This window comes from Neophocaena asiaeorientalis, unplaced genomic scaffold, assembly GCF_003031525.2.
Source record: "Neophocaena asiaeorientalis asiaeorientalis breed wild unplaced genomic scaffold, Neophocaena_asiaeorientalis_V1.1 scaffold490, whole genome shotgun sequence".
Lineage (NCBI taxonomy): Eukaryota > Metazoa > Chordata > Mammalia > Artiodactyla > Phocoenidae > Neophocaena > Neophocaena asiaeorientalis.
The window spans coordinates 2,561,523-2,588,778 of NW_020175079.1; the positions used below are offsets into that span (position 1 = coordinate 2,561,523).

Genomic DNA, 27,256 nt, shown 5'->3' on the forward strand with positions numbered 1-27,256 from the left:
GCATTTACATTCCTTCCTGTGTATTTTAGGCCATGGGGAGGAGAGGAGAAGAAGGAGTGTGTATATTTTTACACAAGAGATAGTGTGAGAACCCCGGCTAAAGCTTCGTATGCTAACTGGCTTAAAAAAAGTGATGCCAACAAAAAACCTTGTTATTTTGAAATAATTCTAGATTCACAAGAAATTGCACAAACGTACAAGGGGTCTTATGTGCCCTTCACTTAGTTCCCCCCACTGGTAACATCTTGCTAAACTCTAGTGCATTAATCACAACCTATAAATTGACTCTGGTACAATCCACAAATTGTATGATCAGAACTTATTCTGATTTCACCAGTTTAACGTGTGTGTGTGTGTGTGTGTGTGTTTCTATACAATTTGATCACAGGTGAGATTCCCCACAGTTCAGATACAGAACTGTCCCATCACCGCAAAGCTCCCCCATGCTGCCCCTTTATTACCACCCAACTCCCCATACCTCACCCCTAACACCCACTAGTCTGTTGTTCATCATCCCTATAATTTTGTTATTTCAAGAATATTCTGTAAGTTGAACCATAACCTTTGTGATTGGCTTCTTCCTTCTGCACAGTGTTCCATGGTGTGGGTTTACCAAGTTTGTTTAACCCTCCACCTGTTGAAGGACATTTGGGTTGTTTCAGTTTGGGGTTTTTACACATAACGGTGCTATGAACATTGGTGTACAGATGTTGGTGTGAAAATAAATTTTCACTTCCTTGGGATAAATGCCCAAGAGCCCCATTACTTGAGTTATGGTAGACACATGTTCAAGCAAACTTCTTTGGTCATTTAGTCCATTTATGTGACACTGTGTCTTTAAAAATCTGATTGATTTTTTTACCTTCCAGCCCAGCCTCCAGTGGAGGAAAAGTTTCTGTGTTAGTCTTGGTGACCTTGACTATGATACTAAGGGGAATGGGTTGCATTCCTGCAGAATCAGGAGTAATCCAAAAACTGTGTTGAAAGTGTTGCCCTGGGATCAGATTTTGAGCTCCCATTAGGTAACACCCAACAATATAAGGTCCTGGAGGGGCTGATACACCCCAGGGATGGGCATGAGGCTGACCCAAGGGAAAGTGAGACCCAGGCACTCAGACATTGCCAGGTTTCTCTGTCCCGGGTCTCCACGGTCTCTGAGCCCCTCTGTTCCCCTGTCGGCTTGGGAAGGCTGGCCACCTCCAGTTTTCCAGGCCATCTGGAGGGAAATATGGCTGCAAAGATAGCCCAAAGTTGACATTGTAGTTACAGCTTCAGCCACTTTAGGGAGACAGCACCACCTCTCCAGGGGAATCCCAGGGAAGGGAACTGGTGCTCTAGTTTGGGTCACATACCCTTCGTTGGACCTGTCAACTGTGGCCAGGAGGGCAGGGTCATGCATAGAACCACCACACACCAGTAACCATGGAGGAAGTCTTCAGAAATGGAGGGGGCAGGGTGGACAGGCAGACGATGGACCCCAAATGTTGTAACAACATCCATGAGATTCACACTTGGAGTTCCCACAAGTTGGGGGGAATAAATGAGGCCTTTGAGAAGGATGTGGCACCTGAGTTGGACCATGAGAGACAGTTAGGACTTGGACATGTGGATGGGAGGAAACAGCAGTGGGGGGAAGTAGACAAACCCGGATCTCAAGGCACAGATGCCTGGGGCATAGAGAGGGAGGCGTGCAATGGGATTTGACATGGAAGAATTGACGGGTGGATTGGAGTTTCAGAGAGAGAGTCCCAGTCAGAGATGGAGGATCTTGCTGGGCCACAGGATCGAGGAGGGACAGCTTGACCACGTCCTGTGACAATGCTGAGCAGCCGAAGAGCAGGAGGGATGAAAAAAAGGCTCCTTGAACAGCCTGGCCCAGGCTGGAGATCAGAGAAGCTGATAGATGAGACAGAGGGAAAGGTGGATCAAGACCTAGAGTCTGTCATACAGAGTGAAGTAAGTCAGAAAGAGAAAGACAAATACCGTATGCTAACACATATATATGGAACTTAAGAAAAAAAAATGTCATGAAGAACCTAGGGGTAAGACAGGAATAAAGACACAGACCTACTAGAGAATGGACTTGAGGATACGGGGAGGGGGAAGGGTGAGCTGTGACAAAGCGAGAGAGAGGCATGGACATATATACACTACCAAACGTAAGGTAGATAGCTAGTGGGAAGCAGCCGCATAGCACAGGGAGATCGGCTCTGCTTTGTGACCATCTAGAGGGGTGGGATAGGGAGGGTGGGAGGGAGATGGAAGAGGGAGGAGATGTGGGGATATATGTATATGCATAGCTGATGCACTTTGTTATAAAGCAGAAACTAACACACCATTGTAAAGCAATTATACTCCAATAAAGATGTAAAAAAAAAGAAAGGTAAAAATAAATAAAAATTTTAAAAAATCAAAGAAAAGAAAGCCCAGGGGTTGGTGGAATTATTGTCAGGAAGGCCAGCCGTGGCCATTTTCACCTTTGTTCCCCAAAAAGTGGTGTTGGAGCTTTAATGTTATTTTCTTCGAAAAGTGAGGTGGATCCTTGAGTTGGCATTGCTAAGAGTACCTTTAGGTCACTTCAGCCGTGAGCTCTGTGCTGCTTGCGGGGCAGAGGCTCTGTGGCCTCAGGCTGTGCTGTAGGGTCTGGGAGGGACTGTGCCCGGCACCTGCACGCAGTTTGGAACAAATCTTTTCCTTTCCTCTTACCCTTAGGGCAGGATGGCTGCCTTCTGAATCCTCAGGGCCAGGTCCTGCCTGGCCGCTAGCTTCCTTGTCTTACACATCAGATGTCTGGTCTCAAGGGGGCCTGTGAGTGAATGACCCCTGTAGGATGTCAAGAAACCCCGGATTGGGTAGCACAAATGCAGAGGGGCCCTGACACTCCCTTTCCCCTCCCGGGCACGACTCCATGGTGCTAACTGAGCACGCATCTCCTGGAGTCTTGACCACGCCCTTTCACACTGGGAGATGGTCATTGCTATCCATTTTAAAAAAGAAGTTCAAGTTCAGAGAGGGCAAGTGCTTTAATCCACGGCAGCGCAGCCAGAATTTGCAGGAGCCAGGGCTCCAACTCAGCCGTCCTCGTCCCGGAACCAGGACTCTGGGGCCTCCTCCCTGGGAACTGTCACCTCCCTCTGTGCTCTTCCGCTTCCTTCCGGTTTAAGACTCACTCCCCCGCAGCCCTCCTGTCCCCTTACCAGATTCATCTCATTGTTTCCCAAGACGTGTCCACTCTCCCTTCAGTATACAGCGACACACGCCATAAAAAGTGAGTAATAATTTTAACATCTATCGAGTGCTTCTATGTTCCTGGCACTGAGCTAAGCGCTTTGCATGCATCCACTTATTTAATACCCCAAACAGCCCTCTCGGGTAGGGACCAGTATTATCCCTATTAACTGTTTACCCTGACATCGTGCAGCAGCTCACGATGAATGCTCCTGACCAGGTGTGTCACCGCCTCTCAGGTGCCCCCAGGCTCACTGTAGGAGCACAATGATACACGAATGCACGTGGCCCCAAGGTACCCTCCCTCCCAGAGACCTTTCCGTTTTCATTCTTTTTCCACCTCAGAACATCCCTGCTCTGTGCACCCTGGGAGTACCTAATCAGTAGGACCTTTTGGAGTCTAAAGTCCAAATGAGTGCCCCGTGTGTGACCGTCAGGTGCGGTGATGGTTTGGGATCTGCAGAGCTGCTGTTCAGCCAGCACGTCCTGGCGTGGCCTTCCAGCTCGCATCTGTTCTGACCGGTCATTGCCTGTCTTTAGCTGTTACATATCTTGATCGTCTCCCCTGGGCTAGAAGAGACATGTTAGGTTCTGCAAACCTCTTGGACCCTAATAAAAGCTGCTATTTATGGAGCATTTTCGTGCTACCTGACACCTTCACCTGCACCGTTTTTTTGGTGAGCGCGCATAAGCATTTTTTTCTTTGCACAGGACCCATACTGCCTTTGACCTTGGAGAATTCAGGGCTCTGAATACAGAGGTCCCCAAAATACTGGAGAAGGGGAAACTGACCAGATGCTGTACTCTACTTATTCCATTCCTGGCTGCCAGCTGCACTTAAAGAAAACTCCAAGAAGTGACCAAGCGCCACGCCTGTGACCCTGTTCTCTCCAGGGTTTCCTGTTTCCTGTGTGCCGTTTTGCTCCCCCCTGAGCCCCCTTAATGACGGTGACTTTGGTTATTTAAAGGAAGAGGATTGTCAGCTTCAGAGCGTTCAGAATCAATATTGCAGTAAATAAGAAACATAATGAAAGAAAAACACACTCCAGGCTGCAGACAAATTTTATCGCTTAAATTCACATGTTATTATTAGAATCAGCTGCAAGTACCGGACTTTCAACTGCCTTTTGATGGGGTGAGATAGGGGAACGCTCTTAATTTGGGGGAGCAATCTGGAGGCACCCCTAGAGGCATTGTGGTGTTTTCCTGTTGGTTTGGGCTCCTTGTATTTATGTTTTTTTAAAGATGAAATTTAAATGGAAGAAGCGGTGGAGAGGAATTTCTTAACAAAGGAGTTGAAAGCAGAGATGGCTTTCCTTTTCAAAGCCCCTCTCCTGAATGCACAACTCCGTGTGATATATTTAGTTTAACACCTCGGTATTTTGCACCTCACATCTTTTTTCTTGCTTCTTTTTGTCTTTCGCTTTCTTTTCTCCTTGCTTTGATCTCACTATGGAATCGCCTTTAAAATGCTTTCATACACAGCAAAAACATCCCTTTTTAATCTCCCCCATTCTTCCCCAAATTTCTGGCTCTCGCCTCACCTCTTTTTCACTCCTGTAGTCAGAAAATGCATTATTTAAGTCCACAAAGCTGAGCGGTGCCCAGAGAATGAAACATACAGTATAGACGCCTTCTGGGTTATTTCGTCTTGGGTTTTTACACACTCGCCAGGTCCATGCAATGGAGCGGTGGGCGTGGCAGCGGAGGGGAGGGGCGTGGCTCTTACGTCACTGCTGTCCCTTCAGAGTTTAGTGGGGTTGTTTGGAGGAGTTTGAAGTTCAGCCGGTTCTCCTTGTTACCCCCTCCCTTGGAGCCTCTCAATCAGCCAGGGGGGGCTTCTTCTCTGGAGAGGGCCAACCACTGTCAGTGGATGGCTGGCTGGAAAAGTGTGCCCAGAGCAGAAGCATGGGGGCTTCAGAGTTACAGAGAGAGCCAGTTCCTGGCCAAGCCTGAGTCAGGCCTCGACTTCCCACGTTCGAGGCTGAGTTCTGCACGAGCAGACGAACGACTTCAGTTTTCACGGCCTCGCATCCGCAGGAATCAGGCAGAATGACAAGGAGGGCAGGCGTGCCGCTTATGAACTGTGTGACTTTCAGCCGAGTGCTTACCCTCTCTGGGCCTCAGTTTCTTTCTCCATACAATGGGGATCATAATACCCCTTACCTCACAGAGTGCTGATGAGGGTAGAAAGAGTTGCCAGAGGTAAAGCAGTTGCAACAGAATATCCTTAATTAGAATTCAGTAAATGTGAAAGCAAAACTCGAGGATTGTTACGGGTTTGCAAGAGAGATCATTCTCGAGTTAAATACGAGAGGGGAACTCATCTGAGTAGTATTTTGGAGCATTTCATGATGAGCTGACATTTTTAGTCAGCTTTGGCTAGCAATTAGGGGATATCAGTATTTTATTATAGATACAGACAAACATAGTATTTGAAATGTTTGAAAAGTAGTGATTGTCAGCCAAAAAGCAATTTTGCATCCAAGAAGCCCGCCTCACAGGGTGTACTCACCTAGAAGCTAAGGAAGATCATGGTTGGGGCCCCTCACTTGTGTGGAGGCGGCAGTGGGTAGGGAGCCTAACAGTGGTTCACAGGCCTGTGGGTTTTTGTAAAATTTACAAAAGGGATTTTTTTTGTTGTTTTCTTAAAGGGGATCCTTCAGATTATATAAACTTCAGGTCCTTCAAAGTCCAGATTCGTTTCTGGGACTTAACTAACTCCATCTGACAGATAGAAACCCACATATTGCATGAGGTTTCTCCCCCTTCCCTTTTTAAATTAAAAAAACATTAATTAAAAAAATGCATTATTGATCTTTGGCCACTTTTATGCCTTTAGTTTTGGTTAGTTATTTCAGGCATAAAGGTATTCTCAGGCGTGCCTGAAAATCCAGGTGTTCTAAATCTATTTTTTGTTTTCTTTCAGTGGCATCATGGCTGATTCACATATTTAAAAAAAAAAAAAGAAATCTCAAAGAAAAGGCACTGCAGAAATGTAGGGCATCATGCCTAACGGCTGTGCTGAATCTGTGTTAAGGACCATGTTTTTCCCTCTGCTGACTTAAAAGTCCCCAAGTATGGTGAGCTGGAAGTTTCCATCAGGGATGGGGAGAAAGGCTGGTGTCAGGGGGACACTGGGGCTGTGAACACAGACCCATGGGTTGGATCCTCCCCTCTGAGAGGCTAGAACCCCCTTTAATGAGTCTGGAGGGGCTTTGCAAATAAGCTTCCAGTGAACCAAATTACCAGAATGGGGATCAGAAAAGCTAATGGGCAGCAGAACAAGAATGAGACCTTCAGTAAGGCCTAGGGATTTAAATTCACACTCAAAAAAAATACTTCAGCCCCTGCCCCTTCAAAATCGACCAGGGCTTACAGATACAAAAGGCCACATCTTGTATGATTCTATTTTTATGAGTTATCCAGAAGAGGCCAAGATGGAGAGCAGCTTAGTGGTCGCCAGGGGCTGCGGGGAGGGCAGGACACGGAGAGTGACTGCTTAATGGGTGTGAAGTTTCCTTTGGGGGTCATGAGAAGTTCTGAAACTAGATAGCAGTGAAGGTTGTACCACATTGTGAATGCACTTAACGCCATTGTACACTTTAAAATGGTCAAAAAGGTTAACTTTATGTGTATCTAACCACGGTAAAAACAATGAAAGAAAAATCAGGCAGTGCTTTTGAGAAGTTCTGGGTTTGTGGGAGAATCATCTGGAGTGCTGGTCAACCCCACCGAAGCCCACTAAATTAGAACTGCCTAGGGCAGCCCGGGAACCTGCGTCACCTGCCAGGTGATTTCCTAGGTAGAGCGGAATCTCACATTCTGAGGAACACTGGCTTTGAGGCAGGCGGGGTTTTTTTTTTGTTTTTAATTGGAACGTGCCATATGTGCTGTTTTCTCATCCCAGCTGTCACAACCCATGCATTCCCAGCGAGCAGCATGCCCACACCTCAGCAGCTGCTGGCAGGGAGAAGTGTTGGTTCTAAGTGGCTGTGATGGTGATGGTGGCACGGATGGCAGCAGAAGCAGTGTTGGTAGAATTGTACCACTTGTCATTGTAATAGATTGTGGGAGTGAGAGCAGAAGCCAGGAACATCAGGGGTCCTTGTCAAGGGACTAATGGTGAGGTTGCTGTATTGGGGCAACCTCAAGGGGTTGAGGTCGTCTCCAAGGGGTTCCATCTTACAGACAAGGCGGAACAAGAAGGCCCAGGCAGTGGGAAAAGCAGAGACAGGCGGTGGCCAACACTGGGATCCTGGAACGTCTGCTCAGTTCGGATGAGACCTAGTCTGTGCACAGGGGTTAATTCATCACAGGTGGGGTTGGATAGGGGGTCAGCTCTAAGTCAGAGCTACTCCAAGTGCGTTCACCAGAGCAGCAGTGGCAGCCTCATGGAGCTCGTTGGAAATGCAAGTTCTTGGGCCACACCCCAGACCTACCGGTGATTTTCACGCAGGTTAAAGTTTGAGAAACACCATCTAAACTTAGACTGATTCTCTTGGGTCTTCATATCTTGAGGAGAATTACAACGTTCAGTGAGTCTCATCAGTAAGACTTGATAACTCGCGAGTTAAGAGGTACAGATGGGGCCCAGCCCCGGACGGTGTGGCCACTTCCAAGCCCACGTCTGTGTGGTACCCAGGTTCATGCACTAGTTTTGGGAGCAGGTGGAGATGCCTTCTATGTCCGCACTTTTTTCTGAGCAGGGTTTAGAGACAAGAGACTAGGCTGATGTTTTATTCTCTAATATCACTGCAGTTGTGGGATCTGGATATAATTCTGTAATAATGTTTTTTGCTTTAGTTCTCACTGTTTGTCACTTTCTTGCTGTCAACGTCTACTCCTTAAGCCTGGATGACAGGCGGTCCTTTTATTGTTAAGGAGCAGATATATCTCCCGTCTGGTCCCCTCCGATCACGGGCAGTGGTTGCCTTTCCCCCTCTTGACCCTCAAGTGCTACTTACCAAAACCTTAAGAAACACAAGCATTCCCAAACGGCTCTAGACCAATTTAGTATTGGATTTCATAACATTGGTAGGTAAACATTTATTTTTGCAGAAGTGAGTTTTTATTTTCTTCTCTGAGTCTGCCGGTGAGAAAAATCGTATGTAAAATGTTTTTCTTAACTGTCATTATAATGTCCAGGAATGGTTTCATCTGTTACGGATGATAAAGGATCTTGGGTGATGGGTGTGACATTTCTTACCGCTGTCAGGTTGAGAATTTGTTTCCTTCCATGGTGAGCCTGGAGGCCTTGTTTTTATTCAGTTAACTCACGGGCTTTCTCACTTTAAAGCAACTTTGAAATCTCAACACCCCAATGCCCTCAGGCTGTCACAACTCTGTTCCACCAGGACCAGCCTTTCTGGAAATCTCTCCTGAGCTGTCCTACTCATCCACTTCTCCCTAAGCTAACCTTGTCCCCGAAGGGCCCAGCTGCGTCCAGAAGGGAATTCTTTTTTCTCACTGTTCCCATCAGGAAGCTACTGTTTGTCTAGATCAGCGGCCTGTTCTCAGCTCTCATTTTCTCTAACTCATTTGATTTCCCTGACATTGGATGTTGAATAACTCTTTGAGAACAGGGATTGTGTCATTTTCAACCACGTAGGCGCTCTATAAATATTTATGAAATGAATGCACAGATTCTTCTTCTGGAAACTCTACGCTTGATAGGATTCTGCCCCTGTGATGCTGTTTCTAGCCCGTCTTGTCCTCTAGCTCTGCTTCCTGCCTCCTGAATGCACACATTTCCCAAAGTGGGGTTCTAAGTCTTCTTCTGGAACTCTCACTCCCTCCTGTGCCATCGTCTCTCCCCACCATGTCCCTGACACTCTGTGCCCTGCCTTCTCACTCTGGACCATTATCCTGGTTCAGCACTCAGCCCCCAAAGGTCTGCTAGCCGCTCAACCTGTCCCCAGGTGAACCCACCAACTTCTGCTTCTCTTCTTTTCCTCTTTTCTGATTAATGGCATTTTCCCGGTCTCCCAGACACTAGTGACTCCGTCGCCTCAGCAGATCCAGTTCCACGCCTGTGTTTTGCTGTGTGCTTGTGTATTCTGGAGTAGTGAGAGCACACGTTCAAACCTGCTGATTAACTCAGATACGACCTTCTCCTTGGACACCCCCAGGCAAAAGCATTTCTCCCTTTGTGACCCTCCTCCCGACCCTCCATCACACTTTCCCTCTACGACCATTTTTCTTTGGCCCTTAGCTCCTCAATATTGGAATTTTTTGAACATGTCTCATCTCCTTGCCCAGATTGTAAGCATCTCAAGGGAGTGCTTGTGTCCGAATTGATTTTAAATCCAAGCCGGAGCACAACTCAATACATTATTGGGTCCAGAATCACATACAGGGATTGGGAAATGAAGCCTTCTCAGTGTCTCTTGTTCTCCAGCCCTGCTAGTCGGATGCTGACATCTCCCTTCGTGTTCCCATGAAAGACCCCAGGGCGTCACTTCAATTGTGTCTGGAACAATGCGTCACTGAATCTTGAAAGATGGAGGCTGGTGACTACGGCTATAAAATGATGGTTCCTGGAGTTTAAAATGATATTGACTAGCTAGAAGGATGTGCTCTTGTTCATGGGGTATTATAAAATGGATCCATGTGAATAATATTAATAGACCAATTAGTATTAGAAATAAGATTTTGAATGCATGTCAAGGGCTTTATATATAAATCTTATTTATTCGTAGCAACCATAGGCTAGTACCAAATGATGAGGCATTATCCTTTTATCCCCTTAAACTTTTCAAAGCACTTTAATATTCATATCCCGCTAGCCTGGAGATGTTGAAGGGCAGTGGTAGCAAACCTCACTCTTTTTTGCCAAACTTGTAAATGCCTGTTTATCTCTCTCCTCTAAAGGCTCAGTCACAACCGCTGAACAAATGTGGAGAGCACTTGATACTTAGACATGGTGACCGGCGTGGCTGGGAGCCGACATCCAGTTACAGGGCAGAGCACCTCAGGGTCCCAGGTCGCCTGGCAGCTGAAGGTCAACCATGCCTGCAGGTCCCTGTCGTGGCACCTGGCTCTCAGCGCCCAGAATGTTCTCCCTGAACGTACAGAGATTCTTGAGATTCCTGCCATCCCAGGCCAACCCTAGAGGGTGAGCAGGATAGCAGGATTCCCACCGTATTATTCTGTGGGTCCATTGCCCAGTCCATTGCCTTCCATGGTGTGTCCCTCATCCCCTGCCCACCCACCCAGCACTCGAGGGGAGTAAATGAAAAACCAGGCAAGCATGACGGGTCCAGCCTTCTTGCTAGCATTTTTGTTCCAAGAAATTTAATGAACAGACGGGAAAATGCAGCCAACATTCAGTCAGGAGATGGTCTCTAAAAGCTGAAAATTCTTTGGGTCACCCCAGTCCCATGTACCTGGCTGAGTGAAGAATTCAACGGTCCCCACAGCCTGGCTTCTGCACCAGGCCCCTCACCGGCTCTGGGATGATGGCAAAGATGATAGCAAACCCGGCAAAAAGACAAACAATAGATAACTTACTGAGGGTGTAATGCTACCTGCCAAACATTCAAACTCAGTGGTTCTCAAAGTGTGGTTCCCCATACCCAGAGCATGGGTGCCCCAGCCTAGACCTTCTGAAAATGAACTCTGTGGCCGAGGGACCCAGCAATCCATTTCAGCCCCTCCAGTTGACGCTGTTGGTGGCCTCCAGTTTGAGAACCAGAGTTCTGGTTTACAGGCCTGTTTTTCCATCTTGGACATGGCTTCCTCAGGCTCCCTGGGCTGCTTTGCCCTAAACTTATATTGAGGGAAAGAGGGAAGTTAATTACTAGTATCAGCTACTCCGTGTTGAGCATTTACACTGTGTTAGGGATAATTCTGAGCATTCTTGAACTTATTAACATCTGTAATCCTCACCACAACCCCGTGGTGTCCATACTGTTGCTGTCAGCCCTCAGTATCCCTGGATGTGAAGCCTGCAGGTACAGATGATCAACTGTCAGGGACTTGAGCATCTGTGGATTCGGTATCCCTGGGGGTCCCGGAACCTGCAAATACTGAGGGATGACTGTATTATCACCCCCCTTAGGTAGATGAGGGAACTGAGGCACACTGGCTAAATTGCTCAAGGTCACTCAGGTAGTAAACGGTAGCACAGAGTTTTGAACCCAAGGCAGTCTGAGTCCAGTCTGAACACCCAAGCACCTTGTGCCTCCTTAGAGTTTCTGCCCCTTCTCCACCCAGGTTCTAGTTTTTTCTCCTTTCCAAACTAATTCCTCCCTGTATTAGTTTGCTAGGGCTGCTATAGCAAAGTACCACAGACTGGGTGACTTAAACAACAAAATTTATTTTCTCACTTTTCTGGAGGCTGCAAGTCCAAGATCAAGGTGTTGGCAGGGTTGGTTTTTCCTGAGGCCTCTGTTCTTGGTTTGCAGTCGGCCACCATCTCCCTGTGTCCTTGTATGGTCCTTCCTCTGTGTGCGTGCCCCTGGGGGCTGTGCGTGTGTTCAGATCTCTTCTTCTTAAGGACAGTGCTCAGATTGGATTAAGACCTACCCTGAGGACCTCATTTTAACTTAATCATCTCTTTAAAGGTCCTATATCCAAATATGGTCACATTCTGAGTTACTGGGTATTAGGGCTTTAACAGATGAATTTGGGGGGGGGTTACACAATTCAGCCCATAGCACTCCTGTTCCCCCACCATCCATGCCTTTGGCTGACAGGAGCTACATCACGTCTCTGTACCCCTGGGGACTCTTTCACTCCCATCCATCTAAACCCCCCATTTTCTGTACTTGTTCCTGGGTCACAGGGCTGTATCGTTCCCAGGGAAAACAGCCATGTCCTAGAGAGGGCAGCCTCTACATGTGCTGCAAATCTATGGCTTTAATTTGTCAAACATTGCTGTGTATAACTAGGAAGTGAGGGGTCTGCACAATGTCTGTAAATACAGCCTTGTGGGTTTTTCTAGAGCAAGGTCAGAGGTGACGATGTCTCCAAAAGTATCGTCTGTGGACCACTCACATCTGAGTCAGCTGGGCTGCTTCTGGACCCCTGAGGCTCTCCAAGGGCACATCCTTGGAGTGTGAATATCTCAATCCCCTCTCTGTCAGCCTTTCCCTGTCCATCCTTTGACACCTGCTGATTTCCCCCCATTTTTACTGAGATATAATTGACATACAGCACTGCCTAAGTTTAGGGAGTGCAGCATAATGATTGACTGACATATCCTGTGAAGTGATTACCATAATCGGTTTAGTTAATATCCTCATCTCATATAGATGTAAAAAAATGAAAAGTAATGTTTTCTTCCTTGTGATGAGACAGTGATTCTCAAGTACACAAAGGTATCCCTTTACGTCTGTGGAATTAGACACATGTGACCCATGTTTCAGCTCTTCTGTTCCTAGGTTGTGACTTTGGGACAGGTTAGTCTCCCTAAGACTGTTCTTAATTTGCAGTGTGGAATTCATCTAGTTACTTAACGGGATTAATCTAGCAACCGCCTAGGGTGGCTGTAAGGATTAAATTAGATCATATAGATCACGCACTTTGTACCACCTGCTGGTGGCAAGAGGGAGTGTTCAAGCCCTGATGGCCTTCCTTTCACCATCACGGTAGCGTTTCTACCGCTGAGCAAGGATTTCTTTCACATCCTGTGACCAAAGCACAAACCCTGTTAATGTTGCATCTAGGGTGTGACTCTGGGTCTGGACCTCCCAGAACACATTCTGTGAGAACCAGCGTATGTGCAGATGGAAAAACCCATATAAAGTTGATAAACAAGACCCAGGGGACAGTGGGGGCACAGGAATGCTGGCCAAGGAAGGAGGGAGGGTCAGAAAGAAATCCCAGAGGACATCAGTCAGAGATGTCTCCTGAATCACTGGGACCAAGTCGAGTTTTCTACTAAAATGACTAACATGCAAAATTTTCTGCAATCTCTGGACTAACTGAAGATCTGTCGGCCTCACAGTGGGTTGCACGCACATTTGACACGTTTACGGACCTTCCTGTGTTTTGTCATTTGTAGAGGAGCTGAAGGCCCCTTTGGAGGAGTATGTCCACAAACGCTACCCTGGGCTGGTGAAGGTGGTGAGAAATCGAAAAAGAGAGGGCCTGATCCGAGCTCGCATCGAGGGTTGGAAGGTGGCCACCGGCCAGGTCACCGGCTTCTTTGATGCCCACGTGGAGTTCACCGCTGGCTGGTAGGTCACAAGCTGAAGCCTAGAAGTGCTCGGGATTTGCAGCATGGTCAGCAGGGCTGGAGTCTGGGAGGTGGGGCGCTGGCAAGAATGAAGAATCTTTTGCTACTTTGCTCGTTTCCATTTCTGGGGAGGATGGTTGACTGTTGAAAAAAAGATTCAGTTATAATTTTACCTACTCAGGCAAAGCTTCCTAGAATTTATGGGATCGTGACTTCCCCGGCAGTCCAGTGGTTAAGACTCTGCGCTTCCAATGCAAGGGGTGAGGGCATGATCCCTGGTTGGGGAACTAAGATCCCGCATGTCGTGTGGCCAAAAAAAAAAAAAAAAAAAAAAAAAATTCTGGGATCATCTTTAACAGCATTTGGAGGAAGGGAAGGGTTTCTCTCTGCCGATGTGGCCCCTCATATGTTTCTCCAGGTGAAAAGAATATGAGAGAAATCGATGGGTATACAGGGAGTAGATTTTGGATGTACGAGAGTGAAGCGTCAAAAATGCCCAAATCAGGGCTTCCCTGGTGGCGCAGTGGTTGAGAGTCTGCCTGCTGGTGCAGGGGACACGGGTTCGTGCCCCAGTCCAGGAAGATCCCACATGCCGCGGAGCGGCTGGGCCCGTGAGCCATGGCCGCTGAGCCTGCACGTCCGGAGCCTGTGCTCCGCAACGGGAGAGGCCACAACAGTGAGAGGCCCGCGTACCGCAAAAAAAAAAAAACAAAAAAAACCCCAAATCAGTCAATAAGCGTGTTAAAATTAGGTTAGAGCTTTACAGTTTTATGATTATTTCTAACTAACCAATGATAAAATCAAGTCAGAGGTTAAACCCTTATGCCAAGATTGCTTAATTAGTAAAAAGCAGAGTCTTTGATTTCATTAATAATGTTTATTTACACTCAATGGTACCATCTTGAATAAGTTCATGGTACCATATTTGAAGAGCCAATATCCCATCACTAATTACGCCTTAAAATGTCTGTTCTTCATTTGAAGCAAACTGTAGAATCCTTTTAATGGCCAGAGAAAAGGATGGTCATGCCCATGACCACACAAAGGTTCGGAACGTGGGGTCACCGTTAACACTGGTCCTTTCACTTGCACACGGGCACCTGTTGCCATCTCAGACCCCAGTTTTCTTCCTTGCTTTTTCTGCCACCATCAGACCCTGATACACACAGCTGTAGGTGTGCAGCCCTGACCTCCTCTGAGCCTCACCGCTGTTTATCTCTCATAATCATTCTCAAAGTGTGGTCCCCAGACCAGCAGCATCAGCATCACCTGGGAACTTGTTAGAAATGCAGATTCTTGGGCTCCACCCAGACCTATGACATTAGAAGCTCTGGGGATGGGGCCCAGTAAGCTGCTTTAACCAGCACCCCCCTCACCAGGGCACTCTGCTGCTCACTCAAGTTTGGGAACCCTTGAGCTAGAAGCCTTCTGAACAGAAGCCCTTGAGTGTTCCGTTGGAGCCTCAGCCTTGCCCTGTCTCACCTTTCCCTCCATATCATTCCCTCCTCATTTCTTTCCTGTCAAAACGGGCGGTACCACCCATGTCCCCCTCACTTGATTCTTCTCTCCCCATCGTGTTACTCATCCAAGCCACCTCCAGCTTTAGCTGGTTTTTCCTCTGTTTCTCATGTCTACCTTTTCCTCTCCGTTTTGACCTCCACGTTCCCCGCTCAGACCTTCAATATCTTTCACTTAAACTAACCGACAAATATTTGCTGGATGATGAGACCATGTCCCAAAGACCGCTCTAGGCTGTGATTTAGGTGACTGCCTGATCGGGTTTGCCCAGTGCTGAGGGATTTCCCAAAATGCAAGACTTTCAGTAGTAAAATCAGAATGGTCTTGGGCAAAGAGGACAGTTGGTCACTCAGCTGGGGTTCAGAATCTGGTGAGATTTGGTATCTGCCCTCCAGGAGCCTATAGTCTAATTTTGACTGATGTCTGTGATCCAGTTTTAGCCCTTCAGACTCATTTTCCAGACCTCCAACAGAGGGGTGTGTGTCCTCATGGCAGATAGACAGTGCGTCGCAACTCTCACTAGGTCGCACTGCAGTAACGATCTCCGTCCTGTCCACGTGGCAGATCCGCTGCGGGTTGTCTGTCTGTGGCTCTGCTCCATACGGCCTCTGCGTCCCAGGACCCAAGGAGAACCCCTGCCTAGGATGTACCATTTTTGTAGCTCAGGGAAAAGGATAACAGTTTCTGCTCAGATGTGACATGGTCACACCTTCTGTTGGCCAAAGTAGGTCACATGTCCAAGCTAAACATTTCTTGGGGTTGAGGGAGAGCGTGCCCCTCAGCAGGGAAACACCGCAGGCCTCGGGGTCATCAGCAGGATGTCCCGAGGCAGGGGAGCAAATCGCTGGGAACAGTTGTACGCTCTGTCACAGACTGGGAGACTGAACTCCTCAGCTTCAGAAGCATGATTTGAACCAAGGTCTTCTGCCCGACACTCAGTAACTTCCCCCACACAGTGACAGCCGAGCTGAATGCTTCTACCTGCAGGGCACCAGACCAGCCTAGGGGAAGGGTGGCCCATCCCAGGAGGCTGTGGAGCTTAGGGGTTGGGCCTGAAGCCAGACCATCCGGGTTAGAGACCTGGTTCTACTTCCAGCTGGCTGTGTGGGCTGGGGCATAACCTCCGTGGGCCTCAGTTTCCTCATGTGTAAAATGGTGAGTGTAGTATTTGCCTCATGTGATTGTTGCGAGATTTATATTAGTCAGCTCATACAGAAGGTTGGGAATGGTGCCTGGCAAGTAGTAAGTGCTTGATAAACATCTGCTATCATGGGCTTATAAGGAAGAAAAATGTGTGTTCAAAGATCAGCAAAGACAGCGTGTTATCAGGGTGACTTGAATATGATGGAGAAGATGCTCTAAGAGTTGAGAGGATGGAGAGAGTCTTCTACTGGGGGAAATAAAGGCAGGCTTCCTGGAAGAGGTGGCACTTGATTAGAGAAGTTTGTGTGGGTGGCTAGATTTCCTGCCTGGGCACAAGGGCATTCCTGGAGGAGAACAACAAGAGTGAGGACTTGGAGGGGGCGGAGCTCTGAAGCACGTCTAGAAACCAGGGAAAGTCAGTCCCATTTGGTTATCAGTCTCTAAGGTGTGTGCAAAAGTATCAGAGGCAGTAAATGGCCCAGGGTATATTTTATTGCTCATTTTAAATAGAAACACGAGATGTGCCAACAGGTAATTCAGTAGATGCAAATGAAAAGAGATGGAATGGAGGCCGAGCGTTCTCATCATTCTTCGAAATAATGCAGAGGAATGGGATTTTCATTTGATTCCTTTCCAAAGCCTGCGCCCTGTTCTAAGCAGGGAGATTAATGCCCTGGTTTGTGAGAGCCATCTTTTCGTTCTCGAATATGGGAAATGATCCCTTCCTACATCTACGACAGAGACGCACTCTGGCAGGGGTGCCCGACCGTCTGCTTTCTCCTAAGCTGGCAGGGCTATACCTTCAACCCGGAGCCAGGTCCCTGCCTGTCGCCTGCTGTAGCCCTGAGCGGGCGGGCTAGCTGAGAGGCAGGATCCTGCCTGCCCTTGCATTCAGTTAGTTCCTGCCTGCCATCCCTAACCCATCCAATTAGATCCCTTTTAAGAAATCAATTAAATAATCAATTAAAACAACTGAAATAGGCACACGCACAAAGAAGCTAGTGAAAGGCTTATTGAAACCAGGCCATCAAGGGCAGAAGTGACCTATTTGGGGAAAAGGCAGTTCAACTCCCGCAGAAAAAAAAAAACCAGAGGCATTGGCCAGTGCCTGAGGGGAAACTGAAAACACTGTACAAAACTGTGGGGAGATGCAAACCTTATCAGGAGGGCCTTGATAGGACAGCTCACACTTTTTTATTCTTCCTCGTATCTGCCTAAGCTTTGGCTTAGACACTGTTGGTATAAAAGACAGGCCATACTTTCTGGGGCAGAAGCCCTCGTGTTCTGAGTCCCTGCTTCAGGCCTCTCGTGCCAACGCAGACAGCACTCTGGGAACCCCGCAGGGGCGAGGGCATGAGCTGCACGGCACAGGGCTCCTTTAAAGCCACCTGATCCAGGGCTTCCCTGGTGGCGCAGTGGTTGAGAGTCCGCCTGCTGATGCAGGGGACACGGGTTCGTGCCCCGGTCCGGGAGGATCCCACATGCCGCGGAGCGGCGTGGCCGCTGAGCGTGCGCGTCCAGAGCCTGTGCTCCGCAACGGGAGAGGCCACAACGGTGAGAGGCCCACATACCACCAAAAAAAAAACCAGTTTCCCTCTGAGTTCCAGCCTGCCCAGCCTTTAGCTACGACACTTCTATTCATTGTCTGTGGTCTTGGGGTCTGGGCCGGTGGAGGTGTGGGTGAGCCTCAGGTAAAAGATTTTATTTCTGCTTCTCTGTGTTTCAGGGCTGAGCCAGTTCTCTCGCGGATACAGGAGAACCGGAAGCGGGTGATCCTCCCGTCCATCGACAACATCAAACAGGACACCTTCGAGGTGCAGCGGTATGAGAACTCGGCCCACGGGTACAGCTGGGAGCTGTGGTGCATGTACATCAGCCCCCCGAAAGACTGGTGGGACGCCGGAGACCCTTCCCTTCCCATCAGGTCTGTGCCAAGCACGCGCTCCAGTGGCTTTTTTGTCCCCAGATCCCAGGGGAGAGAGGACCCCACCCACCCAGGGAGAGGGGGGAGGGAGGGAGGCTGGAAGGGACCACTTGAGGATGCAGTGTGGAAATAGCTGCTTTAGGAATTTGGGGTGTCTTTCCACTGAAGTTTTCTTGCTGAGAGAGGACGCTGCATTTTGCTTCTTTCACTAAAAATTCTCCAGTGCAGCTTATCAAATAGCAGTCCTGAAGGATGGAAATTGATAGGACGGCTCACACTTTTTTTTTATTCTTCCTCGTATCTGTTGAACTGTGTTCAGGTGCTTTTAAGTGTTGAAGTTTGAAAGGTATGAATTCCTGGGACTTTTTCATACTTGGATGCTTCACGATCGCCGTGACGCAGGAGCACGTAGAAAAGGACAGTATTTCTATGGTAGCTGGGGTAACCCAGGGCCTTTGGGCAGCTCTGTATGATTTTTGCCCCAGGCCCCACCCAGCATCCCCTGGAGGCAAGGAGATAGATCCCTCGTGTTGTACCAGTTGGGAAGCTCAAATATAAAGGATGGGGAATGAAGTAGGTGGATTTTGATGTCGTATTCGTTTCCTGTGGCCTCCGTGACAAATGACCACCAATTCAGGGGCTTAAAGCACAGAAATTTACTCTCTTACTTTCTAAAGGTACTGCAGTGATCTGAAGTGAGCCTTAGAGAGCTAAACGTGGGGTGTCTACAGGGCTGGGTCCTTCTGGAGGCTGGAGGGGAGAATCCATTTCCTTGCCTGTTCCAGCTTCGGGAGGCTGTTCTCATTTCTCCGCTCACAGCTACATCCCCTCCCTTTCTCCCCCTGCTTCCTTCATCACGTGGCTGCCTTCTTTCCTCGACGTTCCTGCCTCCCCTCACATAAGGGCCTTTGTGATGGCATTTGGGGTCCACATGAATAACCCACGATAGTCTCCCTCTTCTCAAGATCCTTTACTTAATCATATCTGTGAAGTCCTTTTTCCAGATAAGGTAACATTTGCCGTTTCCAGAGGTTAGGATGTGGGTTTTTGCGTGGGCGGGGGGGTGAATAGGGAATATTGTTCAGCCGACAACAAACGCTTTGATTTTCAGCGAAGATGATACCCCAGTTACAGTTCAATACTTTCTGTGAGTCCTACGTGAGGATCAAAACTGGCTTAGTATCTTCGTGGTTCCGTGTTAGAAGAGGTGGAAGGGGCCGTCTTACTTTGCCCTCGTTTTAGGACAGTGTTTGTTGGTATAAAGGGGGCAGTTGTAGAACAGGAGTGAGGACTTTTTGCAAGTACCCATAAAGTTCTTTCTCAGTTTATAAATTTTTAATCAACCAGAGGAGGATTTTGAGATGGACAGACCCCCCCGTTGCATATTCTCTTATTTTCTGGCACAAATTGAAAGCTGACAGATTGCATTAGGGTAGAGCTACTCACGGGCAAATTTATGCAACGAAGAAGGTAATCTTGGGCTAATAACTTGCTCAGCTGGAGATGTCTCGTGGCTCAGTTCCCAGCCCGGCCTAGATGTTCAGTATCTTCGTGTACTGCTGCAGGGCTGTGCTCTCAGATTTCTGCAAATAATAATGTAGACTCATCACCAAGGTGTTATCTGAGAACCAAAGCATAACCTTCAGAGATATTTAAAATGTAATGGTTGAGATTACACCCATGAGGATGGCTACTGTATAAAAACAAGCAAAATAACAGGTGTTGGCAAGAATGTGGAGAAATTGGAATCCTTGAGCATTGCTGGTGGGAATATAAAGTGGTACAGCTGCTATGGAAAACAGTATGACAGTTCCTAAAAAATTAAAAATAGAATTACCATATGGTCCAGCGATTCTGCCTGTGGGTATATACCCCAAAGAGTTGAAAGCAGGGTCTCAAAGAAATGTTTGTTTGTACACCCGTATTCATAGCAGCATTTATTCACAATAGCCAAGAGGTGGAGGTAACCCAAATGTCCATCAACAGATGAATGGAGAAACAAAATGTGACATGTACATACAATGAAATATTATTCAGCCTTAAGAAAAAGAAAGAAATGTTGACTCATGCTACAACATGGATGAGCCTTGGGGACGTTACACTGAGTGAAATAAGGCAGTCACCAAAGACAGGCACTACATGACTCCACTCATATGAAGTGGCTAGAATAGCCAAATTCACAGAGACAGGGAGTAGAATGGCGGTTTCCAGGGGCTGGGGAGAAGGGAGGAATGGGGAATTATTTGTTGGTGTAGAGGTTCAGTTATGCAAGATGAAAAGAGTTCTGGAATTTGGTTGCACAGTCCTGCAAATGTACTTAACGCTACTGACGTGTACGTGTAAAAATGGTTAAGACAGTACATTTTACGTTATGTGTATTGTACCACGATTAACACAGAATTAATGGGGTGTGCTTAAAGACCCCGTGGCCTTCAGATCTTGAAGCGATGGCTTGACAGTGAGTTTCGTATTTTTGTCCAAGCACTGCTTCGTCCCTGACACACAGGGAGGCTGACCTCCAGCCGTGACGGGTAAGGGAGTGAAAGTGTAACAGTGGTGTTAGTGACAGAGGAAAAGGAATGGACATAGTGCAGTGCTTTGGGATGCCCAGAACACAGAGCTATCCCCGAGTATGTGAGGCACTAGGCGAAAACTGAGCGTATACTTTAGGTAACGTTAACAGAGGATTAATACGTGTTTTAAAAAAGACTGAAGAAAATGGAGTCGTGATCATGAGTCATTAATATCTCTGATGTACACGACAGAATCAGATGATCTCTTTTTAATGTAGTATAACTTATGCAATTCTTAATTTGTTAATAGTTGATGGAGATATTTAATTGTAGGAAGGACTTTTTATGGCCCTTCTGATGTTATTAAGCAGATACAATACTCTTTCTTTTGTTTTTAATTAACCATTTTATTTTGTTTATTTATTTTTGGCTGCATTGGGTCTTCGCTGCTGCACATGGGCTTTCTCTAGTTGTGAGTGGGGCTACTCTTCGCTGCGGTGTGTGGGCTTCTCATTACAGTGGCTTCTCTTCTTGCAGAGCACGGGCTCTAGGCACGCGGGCTTCAGTAGTTGTGGCTCGTGGGCTCAGTAGTTGTGGCTCATGGGCTGTAGAGCACAGGCTCAGTAGTTGTGGAACACGGGCTTAGTTGCTCCGCGGCACGTGGGATCTTCCCGGACCAGGGCTTGAACCCGTGTCCCCTGCATTGGCAGGCGGATTCTTAACCTCTGCGCCTCCAGGGAAGTCCCAACAATACTCTTTCTTAAATGTCAGGATGTGATGGTTCCCCCTCCTCCTTGTGATCTCAGTATTTTAAAAGTAATGATTATTCTGGTAAAGGGTAGGATGAAGAGAACTCTTTCACCATCCAAATGACATTAGACTAGATGAATCTTTAGATACTGAGTCTTCCCAGTAGGCCATACGATATAGGAGATGTTGCATTAAGGGAATGTATATCCTTTCTGTTTTACTTCTTTTTCTCTTTCTTCCTTTGTAACGCTTTTTTCTTCCTGTTTGGTAAACAGCTATTTCCCAAGGTTTTTCCTCTGCTCTTCTTTGTCTACACCAGAGGTTCGGGCATTGAGAGTAGACAGGTGCCATTAAAGAGGGGAGAGCCAAGTGTGAGGGGTGGCAGTGGGGACTGAAGAACACATGCCCCGCCCAAGGAGCCAGCTGCTGCCAGCCCCCCGTGATGGTGACGAGGGCACAGAAGGCCGGCGTTGTCAAGTCCTCAGACTTTTAAGAAAAGACACAAATTCAGATCATTTTGTGAAATCTCCTGATTTCTAAATAATGGCAATAAATCCCTCTCCTTCAAAACTGTGAGGGCCAAACATGTTGCTAGAGTGGATTTGACCAGCCGGACCCCCAGAATTTGGTCTGTGCTCTACACTTGCTCCGTGAAGACCTCGGTCATTCCCAAGGGCAGCCTTAGTCCGTGGTTCTCATGCTGGGAGCTGTGGCACCTGCGGTCTGTGGCATTATGGTGGGGCTGAGGGGTTTGGGGAAAGTGTCACTCAAAGCCGTGGAAGAAACATGGCTGGACTTCCTGGAGCTTGAGTTAAGCCATCAGAGGTCCCCTGCCGCCTCTGTTGTGCGTCACGGTCCTCTGCTGCTGAGACTCTTAAGTCAAAGACTCTGGGAAGCGCTGACCCCGCTCTCACCTCTGTGCAGAGAAGGCTCTCAAATCTATGTCTTAAGCCCCGATTTTTCTCCAAAGTGACATCCTCTCTAATGTCACGTCAACAGCCTATCATTAGACCAGTGGAGTTTAAACTTTTTTGAGTCAAGGACCTCTTCGATAATCTAATGAAAGCCATAGATCACCTCACTCCTGAGCATGTATGAGTGAACAGAGCTTCACATATAATTTCATGAATTTTATAGATGCCTGGAAGCCAACCTGCTTATGATTCACAGGGCTTATATTAGGAGCCACCGCAAGGGAATTCCCTGACAGTCCAGTGGTTAGGACCCCGCACTCTCACTGCTGAGGGCCCAGTGTGAATCCTTGGTTGGGGAGCTAAGATCCCGTGAGCCGTGTGGCCAAACCACTGCTAGACATTCGACCTGGTTCTCCCAGTGGAAGAGCCTTTCTTTACCATTCTTTATCAGCTACTAGTCTATATGCTTTATGCAGCCAGGCCTGTGGTTTTTTTCTACTGTAACCCCAGTGACTAATGAGTACTTAGCACTTAGTAGGGATGCGGAAAACATTTAGTGAACAAACGAATGGTTGAGTGGAGTGACATCCGAGGCTCAGAAGAGAAGTCAGGGTTCGTGCACGATTCGGAAGAGGATGAGATTGCCTCACCCGTTATGCATTCCTATGCCTCCCTCCCCGCAGCCCCTGACAGCTCCCAGTCTTTCTGTCTTTATGGGTTTGCCTATTCTGGACAATTCATGTAAGTGGAATCATACAGTATGTGGCTTTTTGGGTCATCCATGTTGCGGCAGGTGTCAGTACTTCATTCCTTTTTCTAGTGAGTTTTTATAGTGAGCACCTTAACGTGGTCACAGATCAACATCCTTTCTGGCTTCCGTATCTGGTTTCCAAGACTCACACACCTTTGTCCTGCATGGGAGGGGAGAGGTGCCTTCTCACACACAGGGCCCCCATCTGCTCCACTGGCCACTTTTCACTTGCTTAGCGTGAGTCAGGCACCAGTGAGTATGTTTCTCCACTGCCAGGAGTGCTGACCACCAGGCTTGGGGTGAGATGGTAGGATGCCCACCCTCTCCCCTTGGGGAAGGGGATTCAGGGTACACCTCGCTCCGGGGAATCTCTCCCTGACACACTCCTCTCCCAAACTCCACTTACTCATCCTCATCAGGCAGCTAGCTGCTTTTTGGTTATCTGCTTTGAACTTTTTGCATGATCTCTTTGAGTATAGCATCTATTGCCTGAACATCCTCAGCCCAGATGTGGACATGAAAGGTCTCATTTTAACCCAGTGCATACAGCTGAGGGCATGAAGCAAGGAGAGAGGGAGGGTCTGAAGACACAGAAAGGAGGGAAGGTGCTGATTGGGAAAGAAGGACCCTGAAGAGGCAGTAGCGGATGGGGTCAAGAACGTGAATTGTAGTCTGGTCTTGAAGAGCAGGAAGAGAGAGCTCATGCTGTGTGACCCACATTATGAATTCAGAGACGAAATCACTGCTGAGAGAGAGAGAGAGGAATTTTGGATCAGGGGCTACAGAAAAAATGATAAATAAAGGTCTGGCATAATTGCCAAGAGGGATGGGAATGGGTGAGCTGACCTAGAACCCAAAAACTAATCGCTGGCTATCTTGGGGGCCCAGAAATATAAAATCAATAGATTGTCCATGAAGATTTCTTGACAAAAAACTACTATGAATTCCGTCACGCTTCGATACCAACTTAAATTGTATTATTCATAGTATTATGTCCATATATGTGAAAAATAGTAGCAAAGGTAAGAAAGAGGGATATACTATCTTTAGCCTGAAGGCACCATGACGTCACGGGAACCTGCCTTAGCCCAGCAGCCTTCAGAGCTCTGTAGCTCACAAGTTGGGAACCGCTGATCTTCACAGTTCTTTCCAGCTGTAATATCCCGTGACTTCTACCAGGGGAGGGAAGGGTCTGTGGAGTCGTCAGAGATGGGAAGGTTTACAGCATGTTGCTTTCAGGGCACTGGCTGAAGCTGAGTCAGGCATCTTCTGTGACGTGCCAGCGGTGCCTGCCTGCTCTGTGTTAGGTGACCCTGTAATTAGCGACATTACTCATTAATAACTAATTCAAGCCGATGATTAACAATTAGCAATCTTTAATCCAACATATAATTTGATAATAAATTATAAGGTACAGGAGCCATTAGAGCCTGTTAGACTCTGGGAGTTGAAAGGGCTGTCGTGGATATGTATAGTTGCTGGAATCTCAAATTCTGTGCACAGATGTATATAAAAGAAGAAGGTTATTTTTTTTCCTCCCTAGAGGAAGATGACTGGCTTGCTGAGAGGAAATCTTTAAGTGAAGAATCAGATTGTCTCAGACTTGGAAATAGAGCTATCGTCCCTGTGCATCAGCAAATATATTTTAGGAACCAACTGTGTGCTCAGCCTTGTGGTGGGAACTTCTGGGGGGACAGTATTGGTAAATTACATGATCTTCTTGGGGGAGTTACTGGACTAGTTGGAGACACAGGGCTCAACTGTACGTAATCACACTTTAGTGCAGGTAAGTGTGGATTTGTAGGAGGAGGGAAGCTTTGTGAGTGGAGTGGATAGGAAAGCTTATAAAAATCATAACTAACACTGGAATTTTCTACGTGCCCGGCACGTTTCTCTTGCTTTACGCAGTACAGATCCATGTATACCTCATACTAGCCCTACGAGATAAGTATTGCGGTCATCCCCATTTCACAGGCGTGGCTACTGAGGCGCAGGGCCGGCACTTTACCCAAGGTCACACTCCCAGTAAGAGCTGAAGCTGGGATTCGGAGCTAGTGGGTCCAGAGTCTGTGCCCTTCCCCCCCTGTGCTGTCCCTCCTGAAAAAGCGGTGACTTGTGGGCCTTGCAAGCTGCAGGGGATTTTCACTGGCAGAGTATGTGGGAGATGACACAATTAGAGGTACAGTAGGGAAAATGAGTGTGTTTGGCGTTGCCAAGACCACCCTCAGGTTTGATGATCCACTAGAAGGACTCATACAACTCAGAAGAGCTGTTATGCTCGTGTTTATCGTTTATCACAGTGAAAGGATACAGATTAGAACCAGCAAAGAAAAAAGAGGCATGGGACTGAGTCCAGGAGAAGCCGAGCGTGAGCTTCTGGTTGCCCTCTCCCTGTGGAGTTGCACGGACAGAGCTTCAGTCTCCCAGAAATGATTTATAACAACGTGATGAAGTGTTGCCAACCAGGGAAGCTCGCCGGAGCCTTAGTGTTCCTGGTTTTTACTGGGGGTCAGTCCCGTAGGTGTGGAGCAAACATGTGAGCAACCTTGGCTCCTTGGTCTCCAGCTCCTCCCCACCTCCCCCTGCAGAGGTTAAGCCAATACAGCATGGCCCAGGGCCTCATGGACACTCTTACCGGGCAGGATGTTCCAAGGGTTTAGTGGTTATCTTCCAGGAGCCTGGCAAGGGTGAGTTCTTTCTTTGGGATGTGCAGGGTTTGGGCAACTCAAGTCCACTGAGTTACCCGTCTACTGACGGCACAATGAGGATGGGGTGTTTAGCATCTCTTGAGGAGATGAAGGTAGAGAATGTGCATTAAAAAGTGGAGGGGAAAAAGAATAGAGGAAAGATGGAAGACTAAGTAGATTGAAACAGGAGGTCCACTTTGTGGAGAGCTCTAGAAGCCAAAAGGAGGAACCCGGACTCAATCCACTGTTCCAATGAGCTGGAATGAAAATGAATAAAAAGCTAATTGGGAGAGATAAAAAAGTAGAATAATGGTTGCCTAGGGCTAAGGGAGGATTGGGAGAGAGGAATGATTGTTAATGAGTACAGGGTTTTGGGGGGGCATGATGAAAATGTTCCAAAATTGATTTGGGTGATGATTGCACAGCTCTGTGAACATGTTAGAATCTATTGAATTGTAGACTTTAAACGGATGAATTGTATGGAATGTGAATTCTACCTTAGGAGCTGGTGGCCATCAGTAGATGGCAGGTGGCCAATCTTGCAACAAGATGAAGACACTCGGGTATTAATCCTTGGCTCAGAGCCTTGTGTGGACCTCCCTCTTCGGGGACGCGGCAGGACAGCACAGAGAACACACCAGGAGATCAAACTGGGGTCCAATCCCAGAGCAGCAGAATTTGTCATGGTAGAATCGCAAGCAAGGATTCGGAAACCAAGGAGCATCCTGGGCAGAAGTTGAATGTCTCACAGAGACAGACCCACCGATTCTGTGGACCAGCCTGGGCTGTGTATATGGTGCTGGCCAAGTGTAGCACATTGTGGGTAGAGGACAGGGTTAGAGACCACAGTGGTTAGGACTTCCCTTTGGGTCTAGGAAAGGAGAGTCAGAAAAGGAATCTAGCTCAGGGGCCAAGGGAAGCCTGTCACAATTCAGGAAGAGAAAAATCATAAGAGAAAAGCTAGCCATCCTCCACCATCTTTTCCTGCCCTCAGAGTCTACCAGTAACAGGAATGACCTGTTCCATTGTGCCACCAACAGGGTCTGTGTCATTAGGTGGGTCACTCACCATCTGTGTAAATGCGCTTTAAATTTTCTTATCCATAAAACCTACCCAGCATTTAAAGGTGTATTGTTCCAGTAGTGGAAAATTTCCATAACAAAGCTTTGGGTCCCTCAGTTGAAAAGCTCTAATTGTAAACTCTCTGAGTTTATGGCGTGAGGTGTTGTAGATAATTAAATGTTTCGGTTAATAGAGTTCTACAGAAGCAAGTCACGGGGGAAATTAACAGTTAAAAACCTCTACAAAACTCTACATGCTTCCTTCTGGGAACAATCCTGGAGGAGCCCGGTTGATGGAAGGTGTTGGTTCCGTCAGTACTGGTCAACCGTGGGGTTTCATGCTCCTCCAGAAGAAGCATCGTTATAAAATGGGATCAGGAATAGGGGGTGGCTTTGCGGTGCTCCGTCTGTTCCCTCCTTGGCTTGACGAGCATTGATTGATTCCTGTTGTGTATAAACCTCTGTTCTAAGCAGAATGGGGGATACTCTCCTTCTGCCACAGTCCTTGTCAAATTTATCCACGTCGACATATTTTTGAGACCCCAGTGAGAACTCAGTGGATGACAATGACTGCTGAAGAAGCA

General features: G+C 47.6%; 1 protein-coding gene across 1 annotated transcript in view; it reads left to right on the plus strand.

The window, feature by feature from the left end:
- Positions 1-27,256, plus strand: part of GALNT17 (polypeptide N-acetylgalactosaminyltransferase 17) — a 431,957-nt gene that overhangs the window by 225,468 nt on the left and 179,233 nt on the right. The window contains exons 4-5 of the mRNA XM_024764132.1: positions 13,238-13,412; positions 17,799-17,996. Of these exons, the coding sequence (XP_024619900.1) occupies positions 13,238-13,412; positions 17,799-17,996 (373 nt within the window). The remainder of the gene's footprint in view (positions 1-13,237; positions 13,413-17,798; positions 17,997-27,256) is intronic.